The sequence below is a fragment of the Lineus longissimus genome, chromosome 2 (genome assembly GCF_910592395.1).
Source record: "Lineus longissimus chromosome 2, tnLinLong1.2, whole genome shotgun sequence".
In the NCBI taxonomy this organism is placed as follows: domain Eukaryota; kingdom Metazoa; phylum Nemertea; class Pilidiophora; order Heteronemertea; family Lineidae; genus Lineus; species Lineus longissimus.
In genome coordinates this window covers 497,151-507,709 of record NC_088309.1, presented here as the reverse complement: position 1 = coordinate 507,709, position 10,559 = coordinate 497,151, and the positions used below count along the sequence as shown (strand labels likewise).

At 45.8% G+C, this 10,559-nt stretch overlaps 3 protein-coding genes across 3 annotated transcripts; 1 reads left to right on the top strand and 2 right to left on the bottom strand.

Annotated features, from left to right (window-relative positions):
- Positions 1 to 301: 301 nt before the first annotated feature.
- LOC135483865 (uncharacterized) lies at positions 302 to 3,810 on the bottom strand. Its single transcript, XM_064764917.1, has 3 exons — positions 3,721 to 3,810; positions 2,016 to 3,427; positions 302 to 1,405 (listed from the first exon to the last, which is right to left on the bottom strand). Exons 2-3 carry the CDS (start codon positions 3,413 to 3,415, stop codon positions 304 to 306), a joined length of 2,502 nt encoding a protein of 833 aa, XP_064620987.1. The 5' UTR covers positions 3,416 to 3,427; positions 3,721 to 3,810; the 3' UTR covers positions 302 to 303.
- Positions 3,811 to 4,413: 603 nt separating this feature from the next.
- Positions 4,414 to 7,110, bottom strand: LOC135483458 (uncharacterized). Its single transcript, XM_064764409.1, has 4 exons — positions 6,901 to 7,110; positions 6,229 to 6,392; positions 5,406 to 5,640; positions 4,414 to 5,031 (listed from the first exon to the last, which is right to left on the bottom strand). Exons 1-4 carry the CDS (start codon positions 6,950 to 6,952, stop codon positions 4,808 to 4,810), a joined length of 675 nt encoding a protein of 224 aa, XP_064620479.1. The 5' UTR covers positions 6,953 to 7,110; the 3' UTR covers positions 4,414 to 4,807.
- An 87-nt stretch (positions 7,111 to 7,197) lies between these two features.
- On the top strand, positions 7,198 to 9,799 carry LOC135483457 (GPN-loop GTPase 3-like). The gene is made up of 7 exons (XM_064764408.1): positions 7,198 to 7,359; positions 7,579 to 7,775; positions 7,981 to 8,060; positions 8,366 to 8,606; positions 8,868 to 8,967; positions 9,167 to 9,292; positions 9,558 to 9,799. The coding sequence occupies exons 1-7, from the start codon at positions 7,312 to 7,314 to the stop codon at positions 9,612 to 9,614; spliced, it is 849 nt and encodes a 282-aa protein (XP_064620478.1). The 5' UTR covers positions 7,198 to 7,311; the 3' UTR covers positions 9,615 to 9,799.
- Positions 9,800 to 10,559: the final 760 nt, after the last annotated feature.

Here is a 10,559-nt window from a genome sequence, read left to right as displayed (position 1 = left end):
AACCTCGTTCAGCATGACACGCAACTTTCCTTCCGACGTGACGTATGCATCCAGAAAAGCCTTGCAGCCTCCCTTTCCAAGACCAGAGTCGGTTCCTTGAGCCTTGATCAGATTGTGAAGCCTCGCGTAGCCTTCAAATCCTCTACAAGTGTTCTCTGGGTATGCGACCATTTCAAAACGTTTACCTTGAGGGTAAATGAGTACTCCATAATGGTCCTCCGGTTTGGAACCAGGATTTAGAATCTGGACCTTGACCACCATCATTTTGTCGCGCTTGATACCATCCAGGGCTTCATCCACTGTTTATATTGGCCTCCGGCGTGAATCCCTGTAGAGCGGATCTCTGTTCGAGGTCGACCTAAAAAATGAGACCACATTCTGTCCGGGCATATTTGGATAATGAGCAGTGGTAGCCTTTGGATCGACATCGAGCCATAGGTCCTGGCCGTCATGGTTACCACCCGCATCTGACGTAGCAGCTTCCGCGATTGCGACCTCCTCTGGTGGACGACACTCACGCTTGTGGCTGGCCTTCCAATCCTTCACTTGACACTCCTTACTGCAATACTTTGCCATCTTGCACTTGCTGCAGGTCTTCAGACCCTCAGCACCACACACTCTACAAAACGTTGGGGGCCTTGGCACTAGGTCAGGGAGCAGCAGCGTGAAGAATGAGGTAAAAGATGTCGGGATATCTAACAAGCTTCTACCAACACCGGCTTCAATCTTCGCCTTCAGCTCAGGTGACATCTTCGTAGCGTTTTCTTTGAAAACCTGCAGGTATATATCTAGCTCATCCCGACTGGTGCACTTGATGTTATTCAACCCAATGCTTGGAACTGTCTTACTTATGCAGGTATGCATGTGATATCGAAAGGGTTCCGATTCGGCATTTGTCATTCCCGGTAAAAAGGCACACCGGACGAAGATGATCGGTTCTTTTGGGTGGTCTGGTGAACACCAGGCTGTTGTGCCATCAAGAGAGACAATGTCTACGTTCAGTACTCCCATGGTATTCTCACATCCCATCTTGTAGATAGCAGCACGAGAGTATTGCTTGTCGACCATCCCAGCTAAAACAAGAATGCCTTGTCTCGCATCATAGTGTGGGTCCACACCCATTCTGGTCCCCCCTGGCTCAAACGATTCCTCGCATTCCCCCATCGAAAACATCGGGATGAACGCTTGTTCGACTGGTCCTTTTTTGGCTCGTCGCCGCAGTATCTCTTGTGCCAGTGGTCCATACTCCGCCTCATCAACACTCAACTTCTCGAGCGATATCTCTATCCGTGCCGCCATCTGCTCGTCTTCTTTATCTGGAAGCCATGGTTGCAGGCTGTCAATCCCCAATATAGAACTCACTGGCATTTTAGCGTTGCCTGCAAGCAAACGAATGATCATGAGGTGTTTTTACGTGGATGACACTCCGCGTACCCTTTATACACCCAACCCCTTCCTATTTCACCGCCCTACCGAGTGAATGTGTGTTAATTATTAAGTTGTCATGATGACCCTACCAAATGAAACTACATTTTCGGTCAACAAGAACAGCCAACCTACCTTTTCACGACAGTGCTCTGGCGGATACAACACTTCAATTACGGTATCCATAAACATTTTGCTCTGTATTAACATACCTATAGTTTATACATCATCCGTTCGGGGAAAAGATTCACCGAATCTACCGATGCTTACAAGATAGGCATACATTTTGAGTTATGAATGGGTTGGTCCTTAAACATGTCGCGTACTGAATGCTTTCATCGAATCGATATGTATCACATACGATCAAATACACAAGCAAACGTTTCCGTCACGGACGCTATTTGGTGGGCGCCATTTAACCTGTTAAGAGACGACTGTACAATAGGTCTATCTTAAGCAGACTTCCGGGGCAGTCAATTTCGTCATCCTTATAGTCTCTACGCATGGTGACGGCGTCTGCATCCGGAGAGTATATAATGAGACGTGTAACAGGCATTGTTAAGTCCAGCGTCGACACAGAACATGTCTACCAGGTCTGCAAAGGGTTGACCTTATTCAGCATAACACGTAACTTTCCTTCCGAAGTGACATAAGCATCCAGAAAAACCTTGCAGCCTCCCATGCCCAGGCCAGAATCGGTTCCTTGTGCCTTGATCAGATTTTGAAGCCTAGAGTAATCTTCAACACCTCTGCCCATGTTTTCGGGGACGGCGTCCAATTCAAATCTCTTTCCCTGGGGATAAATGAGAATAGGCCTACATTCGTGCTGATTCCCAGTTGAACAGAGAATGATTTGGACCTTAACCATCATAATCACATCTCGCTTGACCCGATCTAGCATTTCTCCTTCATGCCCTATTTTCGACATTGCTCTTGTGACCCGGGCCTCAAACCTGTGGAGTGGTTCTGTGAATGACTGTGTAGGCGATTTGACCACATTACTACCCTCCATTTCCGGAGGTACTGGTACTTCAGCCCTTGGATCAATGTCAATCCACATGTTCCTCCCATTTCCTTTTACGTCCGCATCTGACGTAGCAGCTTCCACGTCTGCGACCTCCTCTGGTGGACGACACTCACGCTTGTGGCTGGCCTTCCAATCCTTCACTTGACACTCCTTACTGCAATACTTTGCCACCTTGCACTTGCTGCAGGTCTTCCGACCCTCAGCACCACACACTCTACAAAACGTTGGCAACTTCGACTTTTCTTCCGGGAGCAGCAGTGTGAAGTAAGATGTGAAAGACATGGCAATATCCAGCAGCTTTTTTTCAACGCAAGCGTCAACCTTAGCCTTCAAATCCAGTGAAATGTTCGAAGCATTCTCCCGAAACACTCTGAGATGTATGTCCATTTCTTCCTTGCTCGCACATTTGATAATAGCGACACCATTTGGATTACCCTCCCAATATGGGTCCTTTTCCAATGGTGTTCTCATTGGGAGAAATGTACATCGAACGAATATGATTGGTTCTTTGGGGTACTCCTTCAGGCACCAGACCTTATTACCTTCAAAGGTAATTATGTCTAAGTTTATTAGCGCTGTTGCACTGCCATTTTTAAGTAGAATACAAACTGGACTGAGATTCTTTTCCACAAATCGTGCTAGAGCATAATAGCTTTGCCTGGCATCATAGTGAGGATCCATTCCCATGGTACCTCCTCCAGGATTTGCCTTAGATTCGACGATTTCCATCATTGAAAACATCGGTAGGAATGCTTGTTCGATAGGTCCACAATCAGACTTGAAGAAACGTTCCCTGATCCTCCTCAACCAATCTCCCTGCGCAAATGGTTCGTTCTTCATCCTCTCTGCGATCATTTGCATTTGCATGTTTTCAAACGTTTTGAGGAACTGATCAGGAATTTCAAGCTCTTCTGGAGTCCATGGTTGGAGGACATCAAAACTAAGGATTGTATTCAGCGGCATTTTGAAGTTCTCCTGGAAAACAGTGAAAGTAAGATTTAAGTCAACATCACGTGGGACTTGATAGACTTATATAGCAGTTATATTTTACATGTTTTAGGCTCGGTAATGATTTTCCGGCACACCCAGTGATGGTTTGATCCAATGTCAAAGATGCCATGAAGGCTTCTCGGAGGCACCCAACGTTTGTTCTGGTAGAAAGAATACTAAAATCCATGCTGCCAAGGAGTCATTGGAATGCCTCTCTTGCGTTCGTTAGCGTGTGTTGTACATTATGTACGATGGTTTACAACTCATAAAATACTAACCTGCTATGCTCGTGTAGTACACGTATGCTCAGTACTGCAATGATGAGATTCGCCGAATCGCAATTACGACATCAACATCATCGAAAACATTTCCGTCATTGATTGACATTGCGCATGTCCGAAAACAGACCTCTCCAGGCCGCTCTATCATTGGCTAATTTCACGAGTTTATCGAGCTGAAAACTCGTTCCCAGGTCTCTCTCAATTGTTTTTATCCAGGTGGTTTTGGGTTTTCCCCCTGGTCTTTTTGATTTTCTGACGAATTCTTCCAAAGCCTGACGGGCAGGTGTGGTCTCGTCAAGCCGTAGGTGTCCCAGCCATCCCAGGCGTCTTGTCTCGATTAGATGGCCCCAGGGTCTCGTATAGGTTCGCTCATACAGATCTTCATTTAATTTGTGATTTTGTCTAGCTTGGCTACTTTTAGGATTCTCCTGAGAAGGGTTCGTTGGAAAACATCAATTTTGCGTTCTTGCTCTTTGGTGAGGGTCCATAGTTCACTGTTGTACAAGTACATGCTGTTTATGAAGGCTTGGAAGATTTTTACTTTGGTTGAGATTGGAGTTCAAATTTGACATTTAGATTACGATAGATATCAAGTTTTATATTTGTTTCGATTTCACCAAAAAGTTCTTCAAAAATCTCTCGTTTCTTCCCACGCAAAGAAAGATAACGAGAAAACGAAAATCTGTGAGATATTTATTGTTATTTTCTATAGGCCTATACGTGTATCAAACAAAGAAAGCAGATCTTAGATTTCCATTAAGTTCGTGATTTGTTCATAGTATTACTCCGCGACTAATGCTATGTTGATAATTGATACTTGGTCGCATCGCGCGCATGGTTCTGATATCAATGTTTCCAGCGGGCCGCCCATTAACTATACGGCTGCAGTTCTTCTGGCGATTCTGACGGCCATGCCAATGTCATTTCTTTGACACCAGTCATGTAGTCCGATGTTCCCGGCCGAAGCTACAATCAGGGAAGAAGGTTGTTTTGTATCACCATTGCATTTTATCACAGAACTTCATGCAACGCCAGTCAATATAATTTGCAATGACCATCGCAGACTGTCTTATACGGGTTTGGTTCAATTAGTTCTCGAGCTTGGACGGCAAAACCGGGCGACCAGTTTCTTCCAGGTTCCCTTCGCTTTGTTCAATCCCGCCTTCCCATCTTTTGTCACATCCTTTGCCACATCTGCCCAGGGCTCGGTCACGGGTTTGGTAAGGTGCTGCTTGGTGATCTCGTCTATCAGCCAATCAAAACACTCGTTGACACCTTCGCCTTTGCAGGCAGCCGCTGGGAAAATCTCTGAAATGTATGGAGGGTACAGTACATCGTCATGACATAATGTAGTTTTATCAGTTCGTTTGCAATATCGTTGCGATACGAAATGCTCAAAGGTTTGCTTTTGTAGAGGTCCCCGCTAGGTGCGTCCGTGTTATTTCCGGAATCTATGAATTTGCCAGGACTTGATGACACGCGCAGACCTTCGTATAGTTCACAGAGTTGCCTAACGAGCCATGCAAATTAGAATCCCGGGGCAGTCCATTGCGTCATCCTAGTTGGATCTCGCAGGATGAGGCCGGTCCAATGCGTCCGGAGTGTAGTGCGAATCTGAGGAGAAGCTGACACAGCTGATACAGGGGTTCCATTTTAAACAGAAAAGAATGATCGAAACTTACTGATCTTCCTCTCTTCGCCTGCATTGATGAGTTCCTCGATCTCCTCCATGGTCTTTGCTCCAGGGATGTCCAGCTTGTTGGCTATGGCGACTATAACGGCATCATTCAGGGTGGGTTCTTTACGAGCCTCGCTCAGTTCATACTGCGTGTAGTCCATGTCCAGCCCGTCACGACTAGCGTCGATCACGTATACCATTGCCAAGGCGGAGCGGAAGTATTGAGGGAGGAAAGGCCGCTGAAAGTCCCCGGGTAGAGTCCAGTCAGTTGAGTGAAACATACGAATATACATGTATACACGTATCCCAGTAGTCGGCTCTGAATGAGCGTGCGGTGGGGAGGGGCACCGAGCAAAGTTCGATGGTGGCGAGGAACATTCAGCAAGAATTGATTAACAGCTACGTGGCATCCGCTCTCGCGCATACGAGGTGCTGTTAAAGGTCAACTCGAATACCATCGTTAAAAGCGACCTCCTCTTACGTAAACCGTAGGTTACATTGCCAACAAAAACTCTTCTAGCTGGTGTTAGGAATGATGGCAAATGAGCAAGGATGTTAGGACTTAACTAGGGAGGTTGGCTGCTAAGCAGGGACGTTGCCACCTCGGCGGGGACGTTGGCATCTGTAAATGGACGTTGGTACCTGGCTCGGGATTTGGGCAGGGACGTTGGCACCTAAGTAAGGACGTTGGCACCTGACCAGGGACTTGAGCAAGGACATTGGCACCTGACCAGGGACTATGGCAAGGACGTTGGCACCCGACTAGGCACCTGAAGATGGACATTGGCACCTGGCCGGGGGTTGTCCACCATCGCCTTCTGACTTACCGTGAGGCTTCGACCCCCTGCATCTACTCCAGGGTGAAACACACTCATCCCCTTGTAAGTCACCTCCTCGTCCTGGTCAACCCACGGGCCTAGTTCCAACTGCTCTTTAAATTCTCCATGCATCAACCAATGGAGGATGGAAGTCTTGCCGCCCGCATAACTACCTGCAGGGAGGAAAGAAACCAGGTCTAGTAAGGGGTAAGGTGGTTCACAATCCCAATAACAGCCAACTCACCTCCATCTTGACCACCAAGGTTTTTGCATCTTATCAAGATTTAAAAGATACACCCCGGCTATGTTTAGAGGGAGTCCAGACCATGAGGTTCAGAATGACTCGCCTCCCCCCCCCCCCCCCAGTCGTAATCTAAAAATTGGCAACTGCCCAGGAATGAATTGCCCACCTGAGAAGACAACCCAATAGACCCTTAATCACCCTCTTCCTAACATTGTCAGCAGGGCCGTATCTAGCGGGGGGGACGGGGCAACTGCCCGCAAAATATCCCCCAAAAAGGGTTGGGCTCAGTCTTTTGAGATGAAATGAGGTGTCCCCCCCCCCTCCCCCCCAGAGAGCCGACCTACTGCCCCCCAGGACCAAAAAGGCCCTGGTAAGGATTGTGAGACAGTGGCTCCGTTGGCCAATGGAAAAGGTTGGATGTACTTTGCCTTTAATACCTAAAAGGATAATTCGCTCCCGTTCGATGGGCTTTTCAAGACCCTGACCCATTTCTCCTGCACCGCCGCGCTCGTCTTCGGACACTGAAATGGGAGCTGTGAAGGCCTTGGTCTTGTTTCAATAAAACAAAAAAGAATGTTCAGCTCAACACTAGAAGCATATCCGCATTGAATGATGGCCGTCTATTTGCTATTGTATATTACTTGGCTCCGTCGCTATTTTTGGCACATGACGTTTCTTGATGACTCGCCATTGCAGCTGACAGGCCGCGGCAGACCTGGAACTAATCAAGTCACTTTACAAATTTCATTAAAAAAAGAAGAAGAAAACTTTTCACGAAATTTGATATTTTTCGACGTGTATTTCACAGCTTTCTGCATTTGTCCTGCTTTCACACGCGATCAATCGAAATGCCTAAATATGCGCAGTTAGTCATGGGTCCGGCTGGTAGCGGGAAGGTAGCCAATTGTTTCATTCTTTGTCCACCAACACTCAATCAGGCGTGCACTATATGCATACACAGACACACAGCCTACTAGTACTACTAGTACTAGGCCTACACAGCCACAGTTGAGTTAGTTAGACAATACTGAGACGCTATAACCGGCTAATAATAGCGTATAGGCCTACTACACGTAAAATAGGCTGCTTTTAATCTCTTTATATATCTATTTCAGTCAACCTACTGCAGTAGCTTGGTGCGTCATTGTGAAGCTTTGCGAAGAACAGTTCATGTTGTGAACTTGGATCCGGCTGCTGAATACTTCGACTACCCGGTGTTGGCAGATATTCGCGAGTTGATCCACTTGGACGATGCCATGGAAGATGAGACACTTCACTTTGGGCCGAATGGTGGATTAGTGTTTTGCATGGAGTAAGTTCACTGTTGTTGAGATCCTTGCCCTTCAAGTCAGTAAACCCAAGCAGGGTGCTACACTCAGAAGCAACAAGTTAAGAGACCAGAGTGGAACACTAGAGATAATATCATAATCACAATCAATAATTTCAACCTCATATGTGGGCTAGTCTACCTCCTAGACCTAGATCTTTCCTTTTGAACATATTCTATTTCATTTCAGATACTTTGCTCAGAATCTTGAATGGTTGGAGGAACAGTTGGATGACATCGATGATGACTATGTCATATTTGACTGTCCTGGTAAGATAACTGTTTCAATGCTAAGAATGTTAACTTGACTATGGCAGACCCTTTAATGTGTTCAAACAAACATAGCTTGTTTGAAAGAAACCTTGCTCCTTTGAAAAGCAAACTTCGAGTAAAAGATCGAAGGGCCATCCCAGACTGTTTGATAGAAGAGTGTCCAGATTATATTGAAGGAAAGGCCTGAAGGAGGCTGCAGGTGGTCAACTTTGTTCAATCCCAACGTATGTTTTCTGAAAGTAGAAAAGGGGACTTTATTCATGATGATACTGCTACAACTTGTAGATCTGATTACTTTTCAGGACAAATTGAGCTCTATTCCCACCTTCCCGTCATGAGACAGTTCGTGGATCAGTTACAGCGGTGGGATTTCCGAGTCTGCGGCGTTTTCCTTATCGATTCACAATTTCTTGTCCAGTCCAGCAAACTAGTCTCCGGGATTCTCGCTGCCTTGTCTGCAATGGTGAATTTAGAGATTCCGCATGTAAACGTGATGACTAAGTTAGATTTAATCAGTAAAAAGGACAAAAAAGATATTGAAAGGTGAGATTTAAACTTTAGTGTTAACCCTTTTGGAATCCCATGTACCAGATTCTCCTGTTCTTATTTGATAGTGCCTGTCAGAAGGACTGAAGTGATTCTCACTTACTTTGTCTCTGGCGTTCAGGTCACACCATCTCCATTCCTTTTTACAGCACCAGGTGTATCTTCATATCACATTTTACACAGCTGTTTAATGTGTTGAATATAGGTGAATGCTATGATATCTTGCGATGTGTCTGAAGATGTTTCAATTTTCTTCAGATTCTTAGAACCAGACCTCCATCTCTTACTAAATGAGGAATTCGAACATTCAACATCCAGTCAGAAGTTCCAAAAGTTAAATGCTGCTATGGCAACATTGGTAAGTCGTTTGGAATGTTGCTGTCGGTCAAGAATAACGAAGGTTCCGAAGTCTCCTTGATTCGACAGTCAACTCACTGATAGTTTTCCTTGGACATTCGGCCCCATTGTGCGGCAATTCAACAAGTTCTGTTTGTAAAAGTCATTCATAGTCTTTCTAGATCTAACTCTGCTCCCTTACGTCATGTTTGTTTTTATAGGTTGAAGACTACAGCCTTGTGAAGTTCATGCCCCTCGATCAGACAGACGAAGACTCATTAAACGATTTGTTGTTACACATTGATAATGCTATACAATATGGAGAGGACCTGGATGTGAAGGTTAAGGTGAGGTCATGTTCATTACTACGAGTGAAATCTTGGGGAACCTCCATCTGTAGGCACATGAATGAGGCCGACATGCACATGGATTAGGCCGACGTGGTCCTCAGTTAAAGCCATGATTCCTGGCCACGAGTGAGAACTAGGCACCTAGCCTCTGGTCATGTCATTGTTGTAGATTTCAGTGCAAACCTTTGTTGATTGCAGTAGACCAGGCTTTGTGTAGGCTGGCAGAGACACAATTGACTTTTATCACTCATTCGTCTTTCAGGATTTTGATGAAGTGGAGGCAGAGTCGACATCAGAAAACTTAACACACTTTGATTGAATGATGGATGTGTTCACTGCTCTCTCTCTCTTGGAGTCTGATTGTAGACATGATCCCAGTTTTGGGCCGCTAAACTGGATTATATTTCACACCATGATGAAGATGAGGAGTTGTCTCTGAAAGTTGTTGCCAGTCCTCGATTGTTTTTTAAGGAAATGTTGTAAATAAATGATTATTTTATACAACCTTGGTTTGGTTATTTGATTGCCTCAAGTGGGGACAACCTCAATGCAAATGTCAAATGGAATCAAGTCGGCTTGTCTGCTAAATCTTCATTACATTCACCAGTGAACAGTCTGTTTTGAAGAGACTGACTGTGGTCCTTCTTGTTGATATGGAGACAAAGTCACAACCACCTGATATTTCCATCACGGTCTGAGCAATGAAACGGTCACAACCAGATGAAATCTGGCTCAGCAGTCCCTTTGACTTTCCAGCATGGTGAGAAAGACCAGACCAAATACAGGTTGGCAGCTCCATCACATCTCCTAAACAGTTGAGACACATCACCACGCCACGGCAACTGTGAGAGATATGAGACAGTGACAACCAGTCTGATTTGAATGGAGTGACGTTGTGGAACAGGCAGTCAGGGTCAGTGTGATTGGGCGGTCTTATCTCTCTCTCTTGGTTGGCAAGACCGAGAGGCTCCCGGGCCGATTTGGTCTGGATGTGAACGTCTCGTCCTTCTTAGCATGTAGGCCGCTCCATCACATCTCCTAAACAGTTGAGACTGATAGCACCACATCAATGGAACCTGGCATGAAAACCGTTGGATGTGACTGTCTCGTCTCTCTCGCCAGGTTCCATTTGATAGGTGCCAGGCTCGATTCAATCTGCTGGTTACTGCTTCATTGCTCATTGCCCGTTGGGAAGATGGTGCCAGGCAGGTCTGGTTGTGGCTGTCTCATATCTCTCACAGTGTAGGTGACACAATGGAGCAGC

Bases quoted from the DNA above. Each gene is read 5' to 3' on its own strand.
- LOC135483865 (XM_064764917.1), bottom strand. From the start codon at position 3,415: ATGCCGCTGAATACAATCCTTAGTTTTGATGTCCTCCAACCATGGACT. The intron at 1,406-2,015 runs GTAGACATGTTC...CACGTAAAAACA, and splicing joins GTCAACCCTTTGCAGACCTG to CCTCATGATCATTCGTTTGC.
- LOC135483458 (XM_064764409.1), bottom strand. From the start codon at position 6,952: ATGGGTCAGGGTCTTGAAAAGCCCATCGAACGGGAGCGAATTATCCTT. The intron at 6,393-6,900 runs GTATTAAAGGCA...TCCTCCCTGCAG, and splicing joins GGAGCGAATTATCCTTTTAG to GTAGTTATGCGGGCGGCAAG. The intron at 5,032-5,405 runs GTAAGTTTCGAT...CATACATTTCAG, and splicing joins AGGCGAAGAGAGGAAGATCA to AGATTTTCCCAGCGGCTGCC.
- LOC135483457 (XM_064764408.1), top strand. From the start codon at position 7,312: ATGCCTAAATATGCGCAGTTAGTCATGGGTCCGGCTGGTAGCGGGAAG. The intron at 8,607-8,867 runs GTGAGATTTAAA...AATTTTCTTCAG, and splicing joins GACAAAAAAGATATTGAAAG to ATTCTTAGAACCAGACCTCC. The intron at 8,968-9,166 runs GTAAGTCGTTTG...TTGTTTTTATAG, and splicing joins ATGCTGCTATGGCAACATTG to GTTGAAGACTACAGCCTTGT.